Source organism: Thunnus thynnus, chromosome 7 (assembly GCF_963924715.1).
Source record: "Thunnus thynnus chromosome 7, fThuThy2.1, whole genome shotgun sequence".
NCBI lineage: Eukaryota > Metazoa > Chordata > Actinopteri > Scombriformes > Scombridae > Thunnus > Thunnus thynnus.
In genome coordinates this window covers 26,375,518-26,402,297 of record NC_089523.1, presented here as the reverse complement: position 1 = coordinate 26,402,297, position 26,780 = coordinate 26,375,518, and the positions used below count along the sequence as shown (strand labels likewise).

At 37.9% G+C, this 26,780-nt stretch overlaps 1 protein-coding gene across 1 annotated transcript; it reads right to left on the bottom strand.

Moving 5' to 3' along the window:
- Positions 1-55: 55 nt before the first annotated feature.
- On the bottom strand, positions 56-25,665 carry LOC137186346 (SR-related and CTD-associated factor 4-like). Its single transcript, XM_067595209.1, has 18 exons — positions 25,423-25,665; positions 24,073-24,156; positions 23,172-23,216; positions 22,881-23,042; positions 22,666-22,783; positions 22,362-22,489; positions 22,108-22,254; positions 21,947-22,020; positions 21,174-21,270; positions 20,739-20,822; positions 20,222-20,307; positions 19,627-19,814; positions 17,599-17,699; positions 17,383-17,496; positions 17,113-17,269; positions 16,916-17,010; positions 1,340-1,478; positions 56-1,123 (listed from the first exon to the last, which is right to left on the bottom strand). The coding sequence occupies exons 1-18, from the start codon at positions 25,450-25,452 to the stop codon at positions 699-701; spliced, it is 2,274 nt and encodes a 757-aa protein (XP_067451310.1). The 5' UTR covers positions 25,453-25,665; the 3' UTR covers positions 56-698.
- Between the last annotated feature and the right edge of the window lie 1,115 nt (positions 25,666-26,780).

The window sequence follows — 26,780 nt, the reverse complement described above, 5'->3', positions numbered from 1 at the left end:
TTTCTGAGAAAGAACTTAAAACGTCAGTCTGATCAACACAATTAAAACCACCTGATCAAATGGTAGCACTCCTTTTTAATATTCACTGCACATGATCCTACAAGGTGTGACCTTAATGTACAACAGAGGTTGGCCATGGTAACAGGGTTTACTCTACCCTCTACTGGCAGGACATGAAATCTCCTTTCTTCTGCTTGAACTGAAATCCAACTTCTCTGGTGAAGAATTAGACATCGATGTGGTACAAAGACATTTTTACTAAAAACAATATACCAAAAAAGGTATGAATTGTAGAGTTTTACTGTCTCCTTCCATACACAAAAACTCCTGTGAGGGAATATGCTCAAAAAATACAGACTCTGCTTTTGTTTTTACCTCCAACTACCAGGATTACAGACTTAAGCATAAACTACACAACTTCAAATAGGCCTATACAAAAAGATAGCAAACAGCTACAAGCACGTACAGTATTTACAGCAAAAATCGGAGCATGGACAACATTCAGAACGCCATGTCTTGGTTTTCATTGTTTATTCAACCCTAAGAAAAGGTTCTGGTGGTGTAAAAAAAGTCTGAACAAAAGTTTCTGCAACCCTGTTGTTCACAGCAGTCCTTGTTGAACCAGATGTCCTGATATTGATTAGTATCTCACAGTGGTTTATCAGTGTCTCCCCTGAGGTCCATCAGTCAGCTGACCTCTACCACCTTCCTCTGTGGAAGGGTGGACACCCAAACCCTGGCCTCCCGTTTCGGAAATGCATCCCTTCCCTGTCACCCATGCCCTCTGGTCCCATGGAAGGATGTCGATGGAAAGGAGGGCCACGAGGAGGGAAGGGCATCGGCATCCTGAATCTGTCTGGTGGAAACATGGGTCCTCCAGGCATCATTTGCGGGGGCATGTTTGGAGGTGAGAGGAATGGAGGTAGATGAGGATTTGGCATTCCAGGAGGATGCTGCAGAGGCGGCATACCCAGTCTGGGACCCTGCATGACTGGTGGGCCTGGCAGGGTCATCACTGGTGCTGTAGGGGATCCCAGCTGGTTGTCTGTACCTGCATCTAAGGATGTGCCTTTTTCTCCTGTAGAATCCTTGGCGGACTCCTCTGGGGGTTTTATACTTACTGCTGCAAAAACAAGATAAGATTTGATGAATCCCAAAGGGAAGACAAGTATTATGACAGCATAAAAACCAGACCAGGGAGAATTTTTTTAAGGGCGAAACATCAAGCCAAGAACAGTGACATCACCACATCAGCATTTTAATCAATATGACAGCACACACATCTCCCCCTTAGATGATGCTTATAAAATCCACAGTATTTTCTGTATAAATATCTTACTTGGTGCCAAATTTGTAGGGTTTAACTCTGTGGGGATGAAAGGAGCTCCTCCTGGGGGGATGGACGTAGGGGACAGCATGATGGGGCCAGGAAAAGCAGGTGGACTTCCCATCGGCGCTGCCTGTTGAACTGATGGCACCTGGAAGACAAAGAACAATGGCATCCAAATTAAGATTAAAGTGAAGACATTAATAAAGTCCTCCTGAAGCGGCAACCTACTAAAAGATGAAAAACATTTACAACATCATTTTTTAACATTTTAAACATCTAAAACATTTTCTGATCCCATAGCATGAAGCAGCTTCTTGATTACACCCTTTTGTATTTAATTTGTCTTTCTGCAAGCCCTAAGAAGATACACACATTATTATAATCAAAAACTAACACAATTTCAATTACACACATAAAAAAAAATCAATTAATTTATTTAATTTCCAAGGAACTGTGTTCTGGTATCATGTCATATTTGACATTATTAAAATATTGAAGCTAATACCATCTTGAAAGCCAGCTTCAAGTGTTGTACAGTATCACTGTCTTTATTCATTAGTGAGGTAACAGTAAAATAAAAAGACTTTTACTTCTAATTATATTTCTTGCTTTTAACACACTGAGGGAATGAAACAGAGAAAATCTGCTGAAATTCAATGGACTCATGATATTTGATATTAGTTTACCCAGAATATACAGCACTGTGACATAATGATGATGCATTTGTAAGGGTTGGATGGAGTCAATCCCATAATATTATGGTAGAATACAGAATAATTAGGTGATGATATGCGTCTCTAAATGAACTAGTGCTCAATGACAAATGAAAAACTGTCACCTAGTCATAATAACTCAGGACAAGTGAAATTGTATGCATTCAATTTAGCATGACGGGGGTCCTTCCTGAAATATAAGCTCAGGATTTATGTTGGAAGAGAAGCAGTTCAGGATGTAGACAATTCGTTAGGTTTCATGTCATTCTGTAATGTACTGAAATGAATTGCTGGGACAAACAATGAGTGACATACACCTTCTTTTGTTACTTACCCATTGCATACAATAACTGCATTTTTTTGACCCAACATCACCAGGCACAGAGTAGCTTTTGTTTTTTTTTCCTTTTTAAAAAAAAAAAGGTATCCAGTTCCTCATTCCTGCAAATACCCATTGGCTATTGGCCATTGGCAAGTGTGTTTATGTAAAGTGCATAACCGTCACAGACAAACAAGGGTTGCAGTTGTTATTAAAATTGCTTTAATTTTTTAATGCTATCGATTTGTGGACACACTACTACAATTGCACATAGTTGTAAACAGAGTTTAACAATTCTAGTTTTGGCAGAACATGAACCATATATGGGAGGATGTTTGCCATTTCAGAGGCTTATTGTAAGAGGACACTTGGGAGTTTTAATAGGAGGAGCTGAGAGAGACTAGCACTTCAGGTAAATTATTTAACCCAAAAGGCATTTGGAAGGTACAGATCACCATCCCAACAATGCTGAACAATTCACTTGTTTCCTATAATGCACCAAAACAACCAAAACTTTAAAATTTAAATTTAAAATTAATTTCTCAACAAACCTGCCTTAAGAGTTGACAAAATTCTCTATTACCAAGCTGACACATTGACTTTAAGGTGAGGGTCAAGGTGGAAACTTGAGCAGGAAAGTGCTAAAGTCTGCTCCTAGTCCCCGAGGAGTAGGAGTTCACATACTCCTTGACTATGAAAGAACACACACACACACACACACACACACACACACACACACACACACACACACACACACACACACACACACACACACACACACACACACACACACACACACAGTCCTGGGTCACTTTTGGGGACATTACATAAACTTACATTCATTTCCTAGAGACTTACCCTAACCCTTTTGTCTCCAGTTGGACAACTGGTTTTAAGTCTGAAATTTGTCCCTGAAAGTAGCCTATGACAGACACACACACACACACACACACACACACACACAATAAATTGAACTAAGAAACACTGCCATCAACTTTGACAGAAATGTGTTAATTTGTTTTGCGATATCTTGCTGATCAACAAACTAACAATTGACAAAATCTATGGCTCAATGAAAGAGGTCAAAGGTTACCTCTGTGGTCACAGCTGATAATAACATTGAACTGCCACACAAAAACACTCACAAACTACATCATACAGACATATGGATGACTCTCATTTAAAAATGACATAACCTGTATGTATTTTTATATTGATGAAACTTTAAATTCATAAAACTTCTAATTAATGTGCCACTTGCTAATACATCAAAAGTATTGATAAAGAATGAAGCAAAGCATTCATTTTCTCCCTCAGCCTCCTGGCTGAGATGATTAAGAAAAAATCTATAGTCAGAGAACTGATGCACACATCTGTCACTGACTTCATTTGTAATATTCAATTTTAAAACCTAAGAATAGTTTATGGGTATATGAAACAGAATCATAAGTTGTATTACAAATTTAGTGGCTACATAAAATGATCTATAAATGAAAAGTTAACAGTGCTTGGCAAATAAAGATTATAGTCATGACTTCAAAGTTAGTCAGAATAACTACAAATACTAATTAAGCCAATCAGACTTGTTAACCAAATCACTATAAACCCAAGCCCTATTGTAAAACTCAGAATACTGAATCTAGACTAATGAATATAAGAAACATCAAACTTCATCTGCTTCACCAGTTACTGTATGACTGCACTCAAGTAATTTAAGCTGATGTTATGGAAGGTATGATTAGTGACACACAGATTAAATGTTAACATTAAAGTTAACCTTTAATGTAACAATTTAACTAGACATTTTTTCCCACAGATAGAAATAATGTACCATGCATTCAACATACAACCCTAAATCTATCGTTAACACAAGTTACAGTTCTATCCATGAATGCACGATACCTATTGTTCACAGATTCAATGAACATTATAGTTAAAACTCATAGCATACCAGGTGCTGCAAGGTGATCACCCCATGACAGCAGCTCCTGTCTTGACATTGTCTCCTTGGTGTAAGACAAAGTTGGCTGTAGACACACAGTCTATAGAGCAAGTTCACCTATAGATCACGTTACTGACACAAAGTACAATATGCCGTTCTTTTCAAATGTGACAGTCTGACCTCCCAGTGCAACACATCAGAAAAACAAATACACACAAAAAACCCTATTTATTGTGCAACACACTTCTGTCTGTAATTCAAACAAATCTCCCATTAGATAGAAAGCACCTATTTATATTCTAACTCGTCTTAATTACGATTATGAGATAATTTAAGCCATCAGTGCACATATGACTCGCACATTAATCCCTCCTCTTTGACAGCTTTTACAAAATTTAAAATTCCATGTAAATTAAATTTGGTTACTGGAAGTGCCCAGGGATCTATAATCAGCCACTCCAAAATATTACTAAATCTGAATTTTAACACCCAATTCCTGTGCAAAGGGTATGTCAGCTGCCTGTCATACATACACAACTCAAACTAATATTCTACTCTGCTAACTGAAAGGGTTATATTTGAATTTACTGAAGTATAAATTCAAAGAGTTTAAGTGATAAAACAAATATACACAGAGAGATACATACACATAACCAGGACTTGACCAGACTTTAAAAGGCACTATGTGTAGGGATAGAAAATGCCAGATTTTGACATCCCCCACTGGTATTATCACAAAAAAGACACATTGGCAGACAACTATAATTTTCACCAGGTATTGTCTAATTTTTCTACAAACAAAAATCGATGCCATCAAAATAATTTATAAGAAAGTGATTCTACACATATTGGCAGTGGATGAAAGTAACTAAGTACATTTACTCAAGTATAGTACCTAAGTACAATTTTGCACAAAATACTTGTATTTTCCTTGGTTTCCAATGTTTTTGGGCTTTTAACATCTTCCAAAAACCAGTGTGTAGCCGGGGTCACATTTCAGATGTCTGAGTTGTTAACAGCTCCACCAAATTGTAATTTTCTCCTCTAAATTCCTCACGTTAATTATAATAAATGTTCAAAAAGTCCAGAAGCTAAAAACAGATTTCTGTATCAGAACTTTGTTTTTTCTTCTTTCCTCTCCCGTTAATCATCTCATGACCCCTCAGATTTATCTGGTGGCCCTTTGGCCCCTAAGTGGCCCCTAGATTGGGAACCACTGGATTAAACTACTTAACTGTATATGAAGTAGTTCAAACTAGCTTCACCTCCGGCAGCTATAGCAGTAACATGCTGTTTACACACTGATGCTTCAGTATTAATAAACTAATGATGTCATGTATAACATAAGTTGGATTCATCATGCAGGACTTTTACTTGTAATGGAGTATTTTTACAAAGCTGTATTGGTACTTTTACTAAAGTAAAGGATCTGAGTACTTCTTCCACCTCTGCATATTGGCATTGTAGTTATGTGTCCCACATAAAAAGAAAAAACAGAAAAAGTGTACAGAGTAAAAATCAGCACAGACAACATATTTTCTTTTGCATTTCAAGAGAATTTGGGGGGTTTCCCAGTTATTTAATTTTCTAAAGGCAACATCCAGTGGTCATCATTAAAAAATGCAGGTAAAAGCACTTTTGCAGTGGATTCAGAATTAAGCTGAGTTGGTTATCGCTTGATTAATTAGGAGCCACACTCAGGTTAGAAAGCTAACTAGTTCTGACAGCGAAAACTTTTGCGATCTTAATGGGTTGAAACAATATTTAGACATTTTGGAAAACACACTTATTTGCTTATTGCTGAGTTAGATGAGATTGATACCACTCATGTCTGTATATAGACTGATTTTGTTACATAATACAGAGCTAGGCTAGCTGTTTGTGCTAAGCTAAGTGAACTGGCTGGTGGGCATAACCTTACATTTACCATACCGACATGAGAGTGGTATCAATCTTCTCATCAAACTCTTGGATAAGCATATTTCCCAAAATGCCAAGAAATTCCAAAATAAGTTTTGTTTTTTTGTGAATGCAACAAAAAACAAGTAACCTGGGGAAAACATTTTCATCATTGCAAATAAAAAATAATAAGGAATTTACTACATTTGCCTATTGCCCTCACTTAAAGAATATAGTTCAGCTCAACCATCAGTTTTCATTTTGACAAACTGGCAATTTGCTGAAATGCCTAACCAATGCTGGGTAGTGGCATACATTGCTGTCTGCCATATGTCAATTTTCCGATACTACCACTTGGGGGTGCTTAAGGCAAAAATATTAAAATCTTACACATAGTGGCTTTAAGTTTGCCACTTGCACACAGCTGAACATAACTTTAAGGGAGGAAGCACTTGGGGAGAGGGTGATTTTTTTTGTCGTCATTCATTATTCTAGAGGTGCTCATAGCAGCTTTAAAACTAGAATTCATATTAAGGCTTGATGGATGTAAAATGGGACCAATTCAGTTAATGATTCCAAATCAGTACCTGAAAACGTGGGATTATAGTGCAATTTAAGAACCTACAGAAAAATGTGCCTAATGACCTGCAAAAATGATGTCATAAGAACATAATGACAGACTATAAAAGAACCTGCCATAGTTTATATGAGCACAATGCTTCATGCTGTTTTAGCGACTATAATGGCAGAATTAAAGGAGAGAAATAACAGTTCATAAATCAAACAACCTTGAAGCAGTCTGTACTGCGAGATAATAACAGGGGTCTGCTCTTACCCTGGTGTCTCATCCCATCAGCAGGAAATACAGGATATCTGCTGCTCCATTTTTCCTGCAGGTTATTTCCACTGAGGAAACCCCACGAGCCAGGCAGCTGGGAACCTTGTATTCGATCAACAATCTTATCCCTGATGGGTCAACTCAGTGATTTCATTCTTGTCAATATAATTCCTGTTCTTTGTTTATACCTGCTACTCACAAGACATGTGAAACATGGTAATGAGGCAGTTGTATAATAAAATTACCTAAAAAATCTGGCAGCTTAGATTATTCATGTGTATAAAAAAAAAAAAAGACATGTAAAAATACAAAGGTCCATTTTATTATGAATGAGCCTTTCTTTACCTTTCAACCATTCCATAGTATCTTCCAAGAGTGGGAATCCCAATATCCAAAGAGCATTTTAGACTCACCTTTGTTAGACTCATGCGAGTCTGATGTTCCCCATCTGTAACATGGATCTAAACCACTGTTACAGGATATAATTGAAGAATTCCTCTTTCTTTGAAATGTCACTTCATTCAAAAAAACTGAAATGAAAAGACTGTCCAGATTTTAAATGATAAACCATGTTTGGGTTATATAAACCCAATATGTGCATGTGAGAAGGAACCAAAGGGCTAAGAGTCAGATATATGTCTTCAACATGTACAGTCATAAGAAAAAAATAGGACACCCCATGAAATATATTAATATAGTTCTTTTTTTTAAGAAATATGGACATATCAATATTTGATCTTCTTTCAAACAGTATCTATACATAAATGTGATGTAAATTATCCAAAAACAATGAAAATTTAACTAAGTTATTTATTTAACAAAAAAAATAATAAAGATGCCAATTCCTACTGAAGAAGATTAGGACACCCTATGCCCTAATGGCTGGTATTGCAACCTATGGCTAAAATAACCTCAATTGGACATTTTCTATAACTGTCTACCAGTCTGACATCGACTGGGAGAAAGTTTTTCCCACTAGTCCATGCAGAATTCTTTCAGCTGTGTGATGTTTGAGGGGTTTCTTGCATGCACTGCTCATTTCAAATCACCCCACAGCATCTCAATAGGATTAAGATCCGGGCTTCGACTTGGCCATTCGAGAACTCTCCATTTCTTTCTTTTGAGCCATTCCTTGGTGGATTTACTGGAATGTTTTGGGTCATTGTCATGTTGCATGGTCCAGATCCGCTTCAGCTTCACATTTTCCTCAAGCACCCCTTGATACAATAAAGAATTCATAGTGGATTCTGTGGTGAGCTGGCCAGGCCCTGCTGCGGCAAAGAAGCCCCAAACCATGACATTTCCACCCCCCATGCTTCACAGTTGGTATGAGGTTCTTGTGCTCAAATGCTGTCTTTGGTTTGCGCCAAACATGTCTTCTGTTACTGTGCCCGAATAATTCAACTTTGGATCCACCTGTCCAAAGCACATTGTTCCAGAAGTCCTGGTCTTTATCTAGGTGTCCTCTGGCAAACTTTAGTCTTGCCCTGATGTTTTTTTTGACAGCAAGGGTTTCCTCCTTGCACACCTCCCATGAAAATCAAACTTGTGCAGTCTCTTACTGATGGAAGATGTATGTACTTTGATATCAACTGTGGCAAGAGCTATGTTTAGGTCCCGTGATGACATTTTAGGATTGTTGGAGACTTCTTGAAGCATCTTGCAGTGTACTCTTGGGCTGAACTTGCTAGGACGGCCTTACCTGGCCATGTTGGCAGTTGTTTTAAATGTTCCAGATAGTGGAATGTCTGATTTCTAATTGTTTGGAGATCTTTTAAAATCTCTTCCCAGACTCATACACATCTACAACTTTCCTTCTAAGGGCTTCAGAGAGCTCTTTTGGTCTTGCTCATGGTGATACCACTCACTTCAACAATCAAGAGCAAACCAAACTAAATGTTTGAGGTTTAAATAAGACACAATCCTCTTTAAAGATATTCTAAGCATTTGCACCTTATGTGGTGCATTTTAAGCAGTAAAAAATGTGTGGGTGTCCTAACAAGAAAACTGCATTTATATTGATTAAATTTTACAAATCATTTGAAAAGACATTTCTTCAGTTTTATTTGTTGAGTTAAACTACCTACATCTCTTCATATTGTTAAAATGAAGATCAAACGTCCAAATGTTTAAATATGTTGAAAAAGACAAAGGTTTTCATGGGGTGTCCTATGTTTTTCACAACTGTAGAATAGAGCCACTTAATTAAAATTAAAAGAAAATCAATGATAAATTTTCAAATGCTATATAACATCTATTTGGTCCATGTTATTTCTCTTGAAAGCAACTCCAGGTTTTACCACATGATGCAATCACATTCTGAAACTCATCCTCCTTACCTCTACAGTCTCAAGCTGATGTTCACAAATACTGCATTTCTATTCGAAGCTTGAAGACATTCAAAATGCAAACCCTTTCTGAAAACCCACATCCAAAACATAACCCAATGTGTTACTAGTATTCTTGGTAGTGTTCTAAAATAGTTTTAGTTCAATGATAAAAACTGAGGAAAAAAACAATTTGAAAAGGAAGCCTTTTAAATCGACTCTCGTCAATGTAAAAAAATTAAAATTAAAACAAAAGTTGAAACAAACGTACTGTGTAAGATGTATTTTGAGTTTCGAATTATTAATTTCAATTTTTAAAATGACATGAACATTTACTGCTAAATTTGATTATTCCTTAAAAACTGACAACTGGATCACAAAAAAAGTATATTATAATTTATTATTATTATTATCATAATAAATAAATATATAATACTTTGAAGATATGTTTTACAAACAGTGTATGTCCTGTGTTTTGTTTTTGCTTTTTAAAGTATGAAAGACAATGAGGAAAGCCTAAATTACACCCCCACCCCACCTTTTTGCAGGTCTTTTACTATTCATATATACCAATTTTATTGTTATGCTTTTTATTACACAGTGTAGTAAAGGGGCTCCCAAAATACCCAAATTGTATAAAAATGAAGTTAAAGGCCATTTGAAGGCTGATATGTCCTAAATGAGCAATAAAAAGGTCTATTTGGCTGTTTTGTTTTGGGTTTTTTTTTTGTTTTGTTTTTTTACCTTGTCCACTTCATTCCAGGAGTTATTTTTGACGAAGGGCTGCCATTACATTTTTTGCTGTATCCGCTGTACTGCAACATCCCTGGTTACCTGTGGGAGCAATAGCTGATTGCTGCACTGGAAATGTTCTGTGGTGTCATTTGTTAGGTCATTTATGAATGGAAATGTGATAAAAGACTACTAAACATGGACCACGGATACACACATCCTGGATCCAGTTTTTTTTAATCAGTGTAAAATAAGTTAATTTTCTGACCTCTCAATGAAACGATGAGCTCCAATAAATGTATAAATGGACTTTGACATCAGTCACAAAAGTCTTAAAACATTACAAATTAGCAACGCAACTAATTATGTACAGCGTACAAGATATGAGATCATTCACTTGGCCTTGAGATAAAGAGAAGGCTTTTGGCATCAAACCAATTTTTACAAGGGTGACAATTCCAAAACTGAACTCCTGTAAGGGGTTCAGAGGAATACCTCCCAGAAGAAACTTTAGACATAGAAAGGAAGCATTCTGATGAACTCTGAGATAAACATATGCAATATGTAAAAAGATACAAAAGATTTTTTTTAAAGCTGCTTTTATCCTCTTGCAAAAAGAAAAGAAAAAGTGGCACAAGCCCTGTCAACCCCACTGTGTTGAGCAGACATTGCTGAAACAGTTTAGTTCAACCGCATTATTCTGTCACTGTTTACACATTTGCATCTTTCTTGCTACTTTTTCTTCCTCGACCACTTGTCTCCTCCTCTATGCTGCCATTGAGGATGGCCGACAGTGAAACTCCATCCTTTCAGTGGAACACACACTGGCCACATCACATTAGTTGACAGGAGTTATTTGATGCCCATACCACGCCCCAGATATGCCATACAGTTGAAGGAGGTAGTCAAGGTGCAGTAGCTGGGATGTGCCAATCAGGGAAGCAAACATGATGAAATTCGCAGCTTCTCTAGAGAGTTGAGGTGCACTGATGCTGAGAAATAGGAGCGCGGCAGGGACACTGGCGGAGTGTGGGATTACATATGTTGCACTCCATTTGGCCTTGTCGGTGTGGGGCTTGTTGCATAGCGGCAAGTGCAGAGAAACTCAGTTAAATGCAGGCGACACATGAGGCGGTACGTATGATATTTAATCTCAATGAGCTGATAATCAGCCAGTGGTGGAGATGTAGTAGTCAACTTTAATTTACTCTTTTCACAGTTTTTAAGTGTTGGCAGAGCCATTACAGCACCTTTTCCATTTGGATTCAGCCTTTACAAGCCTTGTGAAATAGGTGTTTATTAGTCTGTATTGTTTATAATGGTGTTGGTACACATGGTATCAACTCTGAATAAGCTGCATGTGCTGTTTGGTTTAACAGATTGAAAGTGAGTGGAAAATATGACCAACCAGTACAAACTGGCACTGTGCTGGTCAGGTTTAGGAGTGGACCCAGCGATACATGATTCGGACAAGGTTACCTTATATAGGCAGCAATAATTAAGCAGCAACCGAAAATAAAAAGGGTTTACCCCTGTTTGCATTATTAGCAGAGTATGTAATCAAGCATCCTGCATCAAGCACAGGTGTGTCTGTGATTTAACCCAGCACAATGCAGAGGCAAATGACCAAACATTTACATGGGAAGGTAACGCTCAAAAGAAAAATCTTCTTTTTCTATTTTTTTGGGGGCGGGGGGGTTTGCCAAAAAGAACAGTATGAAAAGTAGTTAGTCTGTAAAAAGCTACTTTTTAATAGCTGTCTTGGATCCAAAAATTTTAAAACAAATAAAAATCAAGAGATTTGAAAGGTCATTGATGTGGAAATGTGAGATTGCTACCGGATTACTACTTTTTGTATGAATATGGCGGAAACAAAAAGGGGCAAAAGTGCAGCTCAAGACTAAGAAGAGGGACCAAGTGCAGATTGCTGTACAATGCACAAGATCTGAGGAGAATAATAAAAGACACCAGATGACTAGACTTCCAATAATTTTTAAATGTACATTTTTTATATTTTCCACAAGGAAAAAGGCTGTATTAAGGGCCTCATAAAACGGAAGTTAGAGTGTCTTCAGCTTCTGTACTGTAATGTATTTCCCAGTGAAAGAGAATATTTGGGCAGTGTACAGTTATAAGAGGGATTTAAATCAAATCCTTCGCATTTGATTGGACTGCTAAAACTGGGTGGGGCTTAGAGTTTAGTGTGATACAGAGCTGCAGAGAGAAACTGAGCTACAGCGGACAGTTGGCTCCACACATACCCAAACCTGTTGTTAAGATTAGGAGGAAGACGAGGGAGAGATGAATGAATTAGACCTCAGCCACACTGTTTTGGAGATGAAAAGTTTTTGCCCAAAACACACATCTCTTCCTATCTCTCTCCATATTGCTGTTAGCTTCTATGACCCACAAATGGTGAAGTGCGGTTTTATATGACTGGTGTGGCTAGCTACTCGCCAAAAGTCACATTTGATTGGTTGAACTTTTATAAAAGCCCCTGAGTGCAGGATGAGTCATCAAACATTTGATACCATTTTGATGTAAAAATACTCTAAAACTGATTTTTTTTTTTTTTTTTTTTTTTTTTTACATATAACAAGAGATAAATGAACAATTAACACAGGGACACAGGAATAAAAATGGGAAAATGTATTTTTCATTTCATGGGGCCTTTAACCCATGTAGTTGGACAGAAAATATGGCAGCTTTGTGCTTATACTGTCCAGTCAAATCTAATGAGGAAAAATGCACATAAACATCAAGACATGGGGTTAAGAGCACTAAAAGCATCTTAACATCCCAAAGCAAGACTCCCCAAAAGTGACCTGGCTGTTTGCCATGATGAAATTCTGTTTAGTATGGTGACTCACCAGATGTGGCCTCCGCATACAGAAGACAACTCAAAAGTACGCGAGAAAAGCAAGTTAGTGCTCATTCGATTAATGGTCCTAAAGTGACATAGAATGGCTGGGTGTGTAAAAATAAGGGTGCAGTGTGCAGTTTACTGGATTTGCAGGTTCTATTATTTATTGCATTTAATTTTTTTTTCAAAGCACTTTGGAGAAACATGTTGAGCTTGCTTTGTTGGGCAATATTCCCCTTATCAAAATCATGTCAATATAAACTCAAAAATCGTATCTCCAGTCCAGTTTCAATTAACAAGTGGCTAGTTTGGTGCAACATTTAGCATTAGATGCTAAGAGTGCTGTTGGCTTACCTTGTCTCCGATTTTGACACAATTCCTCCAAATCGGGCCTTTAAGTGCCACCAGCAGCCAACAGTCAGATATTCTCGACCCCATGACATGTAAGCAACCTTTCTTCCAAATGAGGTGCTCAGTTCAGAAGGCCTACTAAGTATGGTAAGGTGTAGATCATCTAGCTGGATCATATTTTATTTAAGCTAGTTTGTGAACCATTTATTCAGCATGTGGTCATCAGAGGACTTTAAAAAAAAATTGCTAATTTCCAAACAAAAACACTGTTGATTGAAGATTGTGACTTCACATATGATAATCACTTGAGCTGTCAAAATTACTGTTCTCACATTTTATTTCACTGCTTCTATTTATTTCTTGCAAGCTCAGAATCAGTTTGTATATTTGTGAGTTTACGGTTCAAACCCTTTGCAACCAAAACACATACCAAGAAGCTGATTCATCTATTCATTCATTTAAATATTTTTGTTATTCCATCACTAATGGATGGTTAGTGAAACATTTTTGTAATCAGATATTTTAAACATTGTATACACCACTGATAAATTAGCCAAACCCAGACATTATGGATGATAGAGCTTAGCTTCCAAACACAGAGAAAGGATGAACAGAAATACATCCCTCTACACATACCACAGTAATTAGTTTTTTGTAATTCCCACTTTATTCAAATAAGTTATACTGCACAGTACAAGGTTACTTAGTGAAGATGCAAAATAATTTTGCAAAGAAAAAGGAAAACTGATGAATTAGCATTAATGAGTTTAATGCCTATCAGCATATAAGCAGTGGAGCTTATCTGAATAATTGTGGCAAAGTGGATAAAATGACCAAAACAGATTTGCCTGCTTATTGGTGACTCTGAAATAACACCTGTGTTGCGAAAAAGTGGCATGTGAGTGACTTGTTGACAACCCCACTTACAGAGTAAACACCCTGCTATTCATTAATGACAGAAACATAAAAAAAAAAAAAAAAATCACTTTTAATAAAACATTTGAATTCCACACTAAAAAATCCTATCATTACTCAGATCTGGTGTACTCAACCTGTCTGTGAGGGTTTTCTATAAAGGACAAGTTTCAGGCAGTAAATTCTGACATATAGGCTAACCGTTACAAGCTGTCTGACCTCCTTTAGAGGTTTTCACATGACAAGCGTCAAGCGCAAGTTCGAAGCCAAATCGAGACCACACAGTGAGTGGAACTGAGTGCCACCAACCTTGGTCAGAAAGGCGAGTAGCTCAGAGTTAAAACACTTTTAAGTCTGAGTATGGCAGGGCAATGATTAAGCATTTATCATGTGTTTCTCTGAAGAGCTCAGTAATAAGACAAACACATACGCTATCTGCAATTGGCTGCATCTAACAAATTTAAATCATAACTAAAATAAGTACCTGATAATTCTGCTTTATTGCTGCACTCAAAACATCAAATGTGACACAAGTAATTAACCTCTACATAAAACATTTTGCAGTAGCTGCAATAATGGAAACAGCAATATGGGATTCTGTGACTGATGCACAAACATTATAAAACAATCATTTGCAGCGCAGCACAACTGTGGTTTTTCTAGAGATATTAAAGGCTGTGTCATCCACAGGTATACTGCAGTTGTGACAGATGGAGCTCACAAGGCCACAAGCATTTGCATATATGTACACACAAACGCAAAATACATGTAAATTTGTGTCCTCTTGTTTGACACCAAACTGACTGCTGACTGACTGGTTTATCTTGACCTCTAGATCAGCAGCCTATTCCATATTAGCCTAGTTTGAACCAGATTACCCCCCACAGTAAAAGTGGACACAGTGGGTGACCGCATCAGTTATCAATACACCCTGAAATGTGCCAAAAGTTGGGTGTTACTATGGTTACTTGCTGCCCAACAGACAATACAGCAGGGGTCACCAACTCATCAATCGCGATCGACCTGTGGATCTTTCTGGAGCTCTGAGTCGATTGTGAGGCATTTCAGTTGACAAGTTATGTGTTCGTTTTCACCGATCTCCTAGAGCTGCATCGAGACTGCATCTGTTATGTTCAATTAATGCAAAATTCTGACTTTCTGCTGCTCATTACACATCAAAATCACATGGAGACTTATTATGAAGCAATTACAGGAAACTCATTGTATTTATCACTGCATTTAGTGGTGTCACAAGCATGTACAAGTGTGTAGCGCATTTTTTCCCCAAGATCACTTTAAATATTGCAGGAAGGAATAATACAAGCAGAAACAGCCACAATAGGCTGGTTAGATGAGCTGCAGGCGACAGGCTCTTAGAAACAGTTACACCTCCAACATCTCATAAAAGTAAAGAACTCCTTTAGCCATGCCTTCCTGTCAGACAGAAAACCTCTCATCATGCTGCGCACGTGCACCACAAAATGCTGTTGCATGACAAGTGTGATCACTGATACGTGAGCAAGCGTCTCAGTATTGGCCAAACACTTGATTTGAACTTGAAGTGATCTTTGCTTGGAAAAGGTTGGTGATTGCTGGTATACATTATAACAGTGATTTAACTCTTTCCTGGAACTAGCTTTCAGGTGACACAATATGATAATTTACTGGACACTTTTACTGGACACCATTAGAAGATTTTTTTCTGTGGCCATGGTCCAAGTCCTAATGTAAGCTTTCAGAAGCTAAATAAGCTGTAGAGAGGTGCCATGCATATACCTTTGAGTTGCAGAGTATCTCTCAGTGAATGGGATAGCGGTCTGACTAGGGCTGGGTATCGATTCAGATTTCCCAAATCGATTTGATTCTGATTCACAAGGTCCCAATTCAATATCAATTCGTTCAGGGATATTTCAGTTACAATGTCAATTTTGCTTAGATATGAAAGAGATTCTCAAAGAACTAATGCTGTAAATTGTACAAGGAACCCTGTGCCTGGTGCATTATTCACAATATTAATGTTTACATCACAAATTGACCCCAAAGGAGTTACAAGAATGTGTACTTTTTATTTAACATGAACACACCACAGCAGTCAACACAATAGACAGACTCTAAAGTCAATGAGTATTGAGTGACCAGATAAGTGCTTTCTTTAGCGCAGTGTATGAACAACAACTTTAGATTTTAAATCAAACCAAAAAGGTAGGTGTCTAGATTCATTTTGGATTTAAAATGCACAGGAAAAGGCATATATTAAAAGATCAACCTCAGATGTTATGAATTGATATTGGAAAATTTAAATGAAGATTGCTTTGAATCAGAAAATCCCTTTTTTTAAAACCCAGCCCTACTTTTGACATAGTACATTTTCTTGCCTTAAACTATCACAATATTTCTTATTTGATTTAGAGGATTTTGACATTTGCTTGGGCAATTTCTTTAAAACATTCATTCAAACTTGCAGTGATTTGACTTCTGAAGAGTAAGATGTAAATGTGGTTCAGATAAGCTCCACTACTCATGTGCAAAAATAGTTTATTTTCCCCAACAGCCTGCACAAGAAAGATTGTGAAGTATCACGATCTTTCTTGTATCTGCGTCTCCAACACCAACGCCATTATACCAATAAAATAACAGCACTTGCAATATTAGAAAGGACGGTGTTTAAAGACTGTATTAGCATTACCTGGATGTGAGCAGTGATGTTTCCATCTGCTGGTAAACTTTCCAACGCTCCGTTTACAGCTGCTTGCTTATTGAAGTCCTTGGCAGTGTTCCACTCTGAGCACAATAGAAAATACAATGGCAACATAAGAAAAACTGCAGCTTATAATCTTCAACAAGTGAGTCTTGGCCATACTAAAAGAACCGTAAAGTGTTTACCTGGATTTAATGTGTCTACATCCAGCATACCCCCTTCCCGATAGCTCTCCAACTCCTCAACTTTGACTTTGGTCCAGGGTATATAGGTAACGCCTCGCTCCACATCCCAGAACTTTTTGTGCGCTGCTTTTATACCTTTGTTCAAAGCCCAAGCAATCTAGGCAAGAATGACATTAGCTATGATCATGAACAATCACCACTAAGACAAGTTCTACAGAACCAATATATAACTGGAGGTAAAAGCAATCTGTGTGTGTAGAGTTTATGTACCTTAACAGGTTTCTGATTGACTTTGTATGACCCCCTACTGAGTTTGCTCAAGGCTGTATAGGCATCTTGTCTGTGAACCATAACAATATAGGCACAACCCCTCGGAGGTATCATCTGGACACAAAGAGCAAAAGGTAAGAGTGAAATACAGAAACAACATTAGCTTTAGAACATAGAGGCTTATAAGTATCTTTGACATGAATGGTCCAAACTTACATTGATGGAGTCAATTTGACCAAACTCTTCCAGGAGGGACGTCACGTCGGCCTGTTGAGTTTTCTTGTCTAGCTGACCAACCCATAGTGTAGTGCTGCAAACTATAAACAAAACAACATTAAAAACACCTTGGAAGATGGAAGTTTAAGTTGTGTTCAGCTTCACTATCTATCTACATGGAAAATGCTTCATTCTCAGTTTTTATCTTACTAATATACTATATATTGTCATGGATAGAGTTGACTTTGGAACTCAAGAACAAGAAATAGCTCCGATCTGAAGTGATTGCCTACAGATATGTGGCAACTACCCTACCTACTGTAATTTAGCCTGCAAAGACTCGCTAAGACATTTTCTAGGTTTAGCATGTTAATGTTAAAGGAACCGTGTGGAGTTTTGTTGTAAACAAACAAAAGTTGTGTTACTCACGAAAACATACTGTGTATCCTTGAGGTTTAACAAATGTGTTGAATGCAGTTTCTTTCCTAATAAAAACATTTCCAGAGCTAAGTATTTTAAATCCTGCGTTGTTTACATCCATGTTTACTAGCTTGCAGTCTTCTTTCTCTATTTCATAGTGAATTTCAGCCACTTGTAGATCATTGCAGGGTTTCCCATAGATTCATTTATTTGTGGCGGCCCGCCACAAATTGATTTTCTATTTTTGGAGCTGCACACCATGCTCTCACGCTCTCTCTCTGATAAACTCCCAAACAGACACAGACGCACCTGCACCGTCTCGTTCTCTCCCCGCTGCACACAAACAGCCTGCTCTAAGCTTTTACCCTACAGTCACGTCACGCCATCTCAACTTGAGATGCGGTTGCACTATGTCCACTTAAAAATGTAAAGACTTAAAGATAGATTGTGCATCCACATCGTAAAGCGCCGAGCATACGCTATAAAAACAAGGGACTTCATGGCGCATTTACGTGCACCTGGTAAACTCAGAAATCTATACTCAAATGGCCACAAAGGTTGTTTAAAACGAGAAAGTTTTATTTTTCTTTTACTTATGCTAAAATCATAACAACAAAATCCTAATATTCAAAAATTCTATAACCCTCCCCCACAAAACTGATTCTGTGGGAAACACTGCATTGGAGTAGTGTGAAACCACTGGTAGGACTGTGTATTGCATCATCCAAGTGCGCGTGCATCCTCGTTCATGAGACAAACAAAAGAGGGATCCACTCATTAAAAAAAACCCAAAACAGCTCATTACCACTACTACAGGTCAAAAACTCCACAGGGTAACATTACTTTATCTTCTTTTTCTTTCACATTTTTAGCAAACACAAACCACTTGTTTTAAGTGAATTCCACTTTATATTAACCTGATCAGTTTGTGTGTATCTGTGACAGAGGGAGAAACTGTAGTACTACTCTTGATGTTGTTTTATTGGGTGTGGCCTGTTTACATGGGATCATTATGACAACAAATATATGAAATTGAAATATGGCAATTTCATTGATTTTGGCAACCACGAGTTGCCAAACCAGGCACATATATTTAAAAGGTATAAAACTGGCTTTTATCTGAGAATTTACAGTACAGGTTGTATATTTCTGAGTCATTCTTGAACAAGAGCCTGTGTCATTCTTCCATAAATCTCTATGTCTACTCACATTGTTTCTGCTCAAGGGTGTACATTTAAGAGTCAGTGAAACAAAATGCAGGTTCAGCTTATCTGACAATCAGCCCAGTCAACATTTTTTAGCTTTGAAGCTATCATGTCACTTGGCAAGTATCTGTCTGTCTGCTATTAACTGCTTATTCAAAGAATAATTATCAACAAATTAACCGACAATGGTAATTGTTGCAGCCCTAATTGTTGTTAAATGGGGATACACAGCAATGTGGTTTCAAAACATTGTAATTATCACTTGAGAAAACAAAGTGGCTCCTGTCTACAGGGAAATCTGGGTAGATATTGTAGCTGCAACTTGCATGCAATAGTTATTCCAGCAGTTGTATGCACTGAATCATAACTGACATTCATAGATATGTTTTGGATCAGCACATACCACTGAGCGTCTGGCTCTTGATGCTGGGAAGACCTTTCTGTCTGCGCTCTCTGTCCTTCTCTCTTTCACTCCTGTCCTGAGAACGAGAACGAGATCGCCAGCGGCGTTCTCTGGAGCGAGAACGAGAGCGTCTGTGCCTTGACCTTCTCGAGCGGGATGTGGATCGTGATCTTCTTCTCCTGGGAGATCTTAAACACAAAAGATTGAAGCAGTTGAACATGGTTTCACCAAAGAATGCTTTTCCTAAAGGGAAAAAAACGTTTGTCAAGATTAGCTAAATAGGACATGACAACCTGAACAGTGGGATCTAGACAGAAGCTGACAGTGTCAGTGCCTGCCCTGCACCAATCGCTCAATGCTTTCTGATGTGTACAATTTACCCCTTAAGGATGAACTGTCTACTGTAGCAGATTATTGAATAATTTCTTAATCACTTTAACACGCACAGTAGTTACAAATAGGCTTTGGAAAGTGTAATATTTGCCCCAATAAAAACTTGAACAAACAGAGGCATATCTGAAAATATCTTTCTTTAATCGAGTAAGTGAAATTCCACGGCACTACATAGTGATGTGTGATGAGCAGAGCCTCTTACCTGGAACCAGATCTGGATCTTGATCTCCTGCCATAGCCTCTGTGTCTGCCCTCCCTCCTCATAGATGAGTCTTCTCTTGAATTTCCCTAGAAGACAATGATGACATAACATTATATATTACACTATTTTTCCCAAATTAATGAGCAGAGTGTTCTAAGATCCCATTTAGAGAGTTCATGCCACAGGTCTCAAAATTAAATGTGGCACAACATAGAAACTGAACTTCGGAAGCAGAAGTGGAGAAGCCTTTTGCATGAGAAGCGAAACTTCTTCAAGAATCTAGAGCAAGTCCAGTTGCACTTGACTTAACCCTCCTGGACAAAACATACAAACTTCCTTGCCAATTGAGGTAGCCATGGCATTATCTTAGCATAAACCGTACAAATGAGAAAAATTAACTTAATGGAAAAAAAGTTGACATTCAAATGTAAACACAGTGAAAAGTGAGCTGATGAATGTCGGCATTTCTCTCACATGAGAGAGATTGAAAACTAAATGAACAGGTTTGGGTGTTTACCCGTGACTGTGCATAAGCCTCATTTATGGAACGGTATCCGTCTGGCATCATATGATGTTCGCCATGACTCATTCCTCCACCGTGCTGAGGGATGATAAAAACACAATGCGGTTAAAAGAATAAAAATAAAAAACAGAAGAAGAAAAACACCACGGGACACCACAGCGTAGTTTAACACAACACATTTTCACTGAAGCTTGAAGTTCCACACAGCTGATCATTTACAATATCAAAACATTCAAATTTGGAAGCATTCATAAAGCAACTTTCATGTTAATCATTTGAACTATGTAATTTTGGCTTTACACCTCATTGGACAAAGTGTAAACAGAGCAACTTCATTTGCTTTCAGCACTTTGTGGTCAGCATGCTGTTATTATACTAGAGAACTGTTGTATATAAGAATGACCATATTATGAATTTATAATTGGATACCTCAATACCACCAGTCTGTCCCATCATATGTGGATGAACATTCTCCGTGTTCGGCACCTGACCGGGATACTGGTTAAACACATTTTCAGGAATGCCTCTGTCATGACAAAAATAAACAGGTAGTGAGTCCGGGTGTTAGAATCATGCAAACACTGACAATTGACACCTTCACAACTGTGAACGGCCTTTTTCACAGCAGATATTATGACATGTATGATTAATGACATTAATAATGGCTCTATTCAAGTATGCCAGCTCCACAACTTTGGTGTTGTGTGTGCTGGCTCAATGATATGGCCTACCAGAACGTTTTAATTCCAGCTGTGCTTTTCAAAACATTATATATATACTTAATGTGTATATGAAAACGCCAGAAATGAAATGGCAGAAATATAAATTGTAAAATCTCTTCTTTGCTGCCACCCAATTATCACGCCTCTGCTCCACAAGAAATCCCAAAATAAATGATTCCTTTGATAATAACTGAAGAAAAACTTTTGAATAAAATCTGCATAACACACCTTGATTAATTAAAAAAAACCCCGCCAGATTGGACTAAATGATGTCACAGCAGGCGTTGGAACACATAAGTGAATCTTTAAATGCATTTTTGCTGCAACAATTGCAAACAAAGTATTTTTGAGTCAGCCGTCTGAGACCAAATACCAGCAAGGGCGTGATATATGCAACATGCTTAAAAGTGTCAATTTAAAAAGTTTGCACAAAACATACAGAACAAATGTACCAGCATAAATAAATGTTATGAAACTCACAGCGAATGGGCAGTGCCTTCTTTAGTTGTTACATCCTCAGGTTCATCATCATAGTCAAATCGGTCGAGGAGTTTCTGAGAAATTAAAATATATAAACAGTGAGTGAGGGAAGTAATTTTGTATATGATGACAGAGGGTTAAGCTGTGAGCTATGCCATTACCTCAGCTAAGGAACTTCTCTTTTCTGAGTGTGCGCTGTACGGGTTGAGCTGGGCCACAGGCATCTGGGGTGGGTTTGGTGTGTTGTTTGCTATGGTGGCTGCCAGGGACTTATCTGCCTGCTGGAAGTTCTGTAGCATTCTCTGCAGCTACACGAGGGACAGGGACCAGTCATTCAGGGGGCGAAAACTTACTTTTTCTTTAGTTTTCAATATCAGTACAACTGATGAAACGTTTCAGTTGATGCCTTGCTCACCTCCTGACCGTGGGGGGACTGGAACAGCTGTGCTACGGCAGCTAAGGCATCAGGAGTGGGCAGCTGGGGCAAAGCAGACACAACTGAGGCACTAGTGACAGGAGGCTGTGGCTGTGGATCTGTGGGAACTGTTCAGACACAGGAAAATGTTCTGAGATTAATGTCTTTGCATGCACTTCAGAAAAGTACTTTCCAACAACCTTTTCTCAGGTAACACTCAAGTACATGGATTATAAAAACGTTACCAGACCAAAGTATGCTACAGGTATTGCTCAAAGAGAATTATATATTTCCATTCCTTTACCTTCCAGTGTAGGAGCAGGTATAATGGCTCCATTAGCCATATCCATCAGAGGCTGAATGATGTCCATGTCAAACACACCATTCTTCTCCCACAGGTTCAAGACGCGGACAATTTTGCTCTGATTTTAAAATAAATTATTCACACACTTGAGATATTTCTTTTTTACAGTTCATTGCAACAATATTAAAAACAGCAACAGCACACACATAAAGTACCTTATCATCCTCTGGGCATCGGTAAAGGTTTTGGAAGGTATCTGTGAAGTTCTTCAAGAATCTGGGCCCAAAAACATCTTTGTCAACACCGAACTGATGGCGTGACTGTCGAACAATGGAATCAACCACATACAAACCGGGGACTTTTAATTCTGGCTTGCACTGATGGAAACAAACCAAAAAGAAACACTTTATTCCCATTGTCTCGAGACAAACTCCATTAAGAAAGTGAACGTTGAACTCAGATGTTTAATGTACTGTGCAGGCTCTATGGCTCTAGGATATACATACCTTCTTGATGAACTTTTCAACAATCTGGACGACATGTTTGTAAAGCTAATAAAAGACAAAATCTAACATCAGTCACAGCACACTATGCAATACTTAAATCATGCAAGACATAGCCACAGAGGTCCAGAACAATACTGAGGACATGTAATGATAAAATTCCCAGTTCCTAATTCCTACATGATTTCTGTAAGTCTAGAGTCAGTTGCTGAAAGAAAATCTGCACTCTTAATATTATCAAATAAAGAATAAAGCCTTCAATGGTTTGAACCATTTCTAAGCTAAGAGGAGAGTGGAGAACCATTTTAACAGTAGATACAGATACCAAAATGTCTGCGAAAACATTTAATCTACTAGCACAGCATAATCCAAGTGTTATATCTCCACTACATCCAAACATATCTTTCCACTCCATTTCCAAAATACTTATAAAAAAACACAACTCCCTAAATTCCCTGATGCCCATCTATGGTTTGTTCAAAGGCCAGCAGCTCTGCTCAGGCATTGCTCACTCACTGACTATCCAGTAAGTAGCCAATAAGGGAACCACTTTGGTTGCCATATCCAGCAATCCACACTAGAAGAGGCAAGTGCTTGATATTAAAATTTACAGTTTATGGATATAGTATTCCTTGAAGTAATCCTAAATATCAATCTATGAGGCAAAAGATTTTGATTTTAGCATGATCAAAGATAGCAATATCTAAGACAAATGACTATTCAGTTATTTACTGCATATTACAAAGCCCCTAGTGGGTCAAATCACATGTCAAAATGCTTTGGGTATAATGACAGTATTCCTGTCTAAACCAACTAAATCAAAAGATCTATGAGTCTAGGAGATCCCCCCTTGCACTGGCTGCTTTTTAATAAAACACTAAAATTCATATAGCATTCAATTTACCTTGATGGCTTTGATGGCTGATTTTGTAACAGACATCATCTTAGCACGGGATATTGGAGGCTTCATGTCAATCATGGAGAACAACTGAAAAAAAAAAAGAATTACATAAGTTCATTGTAAAACACACACAAAAAACCCAAGCATAAAATAACATAGGAAAACATTCTCGCTTTATATGACAAATAGGCTAAATATACATCACAAATGGCTAAAATGACAAATGGCAAAATTTAGCTATTGTACAGAAACAACAGTAGAAAAATCATTAACAGTCAAGACATTCTGAATATACATAGGAAAATAGACAAGAGTTACGCATCTGATAAATCACTCAATGTGTTGTCTCACATGACCCTGCACATCCACAGACATGGGTCATGGGTAAGTACATCATCCACCATTCACACAGTCCTGGGTCCACAGCTAGTACCATAACAAAACCTTCATAGTCATCAATTCTACACTGTGCAGTTTCACATAGCATAATTGTACCTTGTATAGTTCTATGTACTAACTTATTTTTTTTAATATCTTATGTATGCTGGGTGTTCAACATGTCAGTCTGAGGATTTCTGTTTTTACTTACGCTACAATCATACTCAAGAGTCTGTGACTGAGGAGTGGATTTATGTCTATTAGGGTAACTTATGCACACATTTAACTAGTTACCTCAAACTCACCAACTACTGATATTTATCGGTGCTAAGCTAATTTTGATTGTTACCATTGCTTGTCCAACCACAGACACACATTCAAGAAATACAGCAAGGCAAAACAGTCCAGAGTCCTCAAGTGACAACAATAAAATGACAACCAAAATACCGAGTTATGCTTGTGTTATGTTATGTTAGTGTTATGTTTTAGTAACGATTGACTACATAGAGTTTACCAAAAACAAGCCATTACGTTACTATTAGTCGGAAGCAGTGCCAGCTACCTGACACATGTAATGTTATTTGTAAGGCTGATAGCGAGTCACACTACTAATTCTACAGGATTGACGTAGCTTAGCTAGCTACTAAGGTTAATATTATCCCAAACATTTCTACTGACAGTTAATCGTGGGCTCAGTGATGTGGCTAGCTAGCATTAAATTCCCTGTTAGCTAGGCACTAAAATTAGAGGCCTTGCGAGAATCTGCGACTCCAATCGAGTCATATTAAAGTTTAACCAACCACGTACAACTAGAGCTAACGTTTCCCTAAAAAATAATCCAAAACAGCTGTTTAAAATGAAGATAATTGTTGTTATCTCTCTAAGAAATTGGCTAACGTAAACCAACCGACATTAGTTAGCATTAGCCTCTAGGTTTAGCTCTTAGGAGTACGGTATTACATGAGCAAACTTTACCTCCATGTTGAACGCGTTCACAGCATCCATAACGCTTTGTTATGATATTGAAAACCGGTTCACGAATTTGTCTATTTTGTTACTCTCCCCAATCATAACCCTGTATAGTTATATAACTAACAAGATCGCAACCAACAACGTTGTAGGGCGCAAACGAAACGTAGATTTTTATAGGATCACATAGCTGGCCAGAGCTCTGCTATACTGGAGATTGCTACTAGCTTCGCGGTTCGCGAGGTTACGTTTCCTAGGATGGCGACGTAAGACCCGCCCCTACTCTGCTTCTGATTGGCTCTTACTTTGATATTCTTACCCTACTAACCAACCTAACCAACGAAGGCAACGAGTACTAGCCAATCAGAGGTAGAGTAGGGCGGGTTATTCCGTCACCATCCTAGGAATTTGTTCCGCCCCGTGCGCAAGGAACCTATATGTGCGTGCCCGTCAACGTCTGATGTCACGGGCTAATGCTGCCTTCCCTGTTGTCGGAAAAACGGGAATTACCCATTTACCCAGTACCCATGGGAATTAATACACCGCATCCCCTTTGATTTTTCTTGCAATAAAGTGACTGATCCCACCTTACGATTTTCAGTTACCTTTCAAAAATCATAAAACTCAGAAAATCCAAAACCACTGCTTTAACACTTAAATTTTAGAGAATTTTACGATGTTATATTACATGTTATATTTATGACGTTTGCATAATGAGCCTATTGAATGTAATCCTCGGTGCAATTTTCTGAAATATAATTAAGACTGCCTACATAAGCATATTACAGAGGAGCATTCGCACTGTATCTATTTATTCAACCAGACATTTGTGTCTTAATATAGGCCCCAACACTCCACAGTGTATATCATATCAACACTTTATTTCAAACAAGGGTCATTTTATGTATGTATTTAGAAGAAAACCCACAATTTTCTTTTTCTGGCACAATTTCAAATATTTAATGATTATTCATCAGAGCCCATTTATTCAATTGACCTACAAAGTGACACTGGCCATAGTCAACTGTGGATCTGCAATACAACCTATATGAAGCAGTATAGCAGTAGGCCTATTTGATTCACTCAAATATATAAATAAATAAGATATACAAACAACTCACAAATTCTGGACACTGGTGGTGATGGTGGGTGATGAATAGAGTGAGGGCATTACTGTGCATTATCCTGTATAAACTGCTGCAGTCTGTCCCTGTGTCTCTTTGAGGTTTTCCATTAACAGTCTGAAGCAGCTCATGACTGATCCATTCTGAGAGGAATGTTTCTCTCACTGGGATTATGAAGCACACAGCACGTCTCTACCATGCCCTTGACAATCTCCACATTGCAGTCATTTTGTTTCCAGC

What these genes read in the sequence shown, in the direction of transcription:
- LOC137186346 (XM_067595209.1), bottom strand. Translation starts at nt 25,452, where the DNA reads ATGGATGCTGTGAACGCGTTCAACATGGAG. An exon ending in GATGCCCAGAGGATGATAAG is followed by an intron (nt 22,784 to 22,880) that starts GTACTTTATGTG and finishes TTTTAAAATCAG; the next exon opens with AGCAAAATTGTCCGCGTCTT. An exon ending in ACCTGCTCCTACACTGGAAG is followed by an intron (nt 22,490 to 22,665) that starts GTAAAGGAATGG and finishes GTGTCTGAACAG; the next exon opens with TTCCCACAGATCCACAGCCA.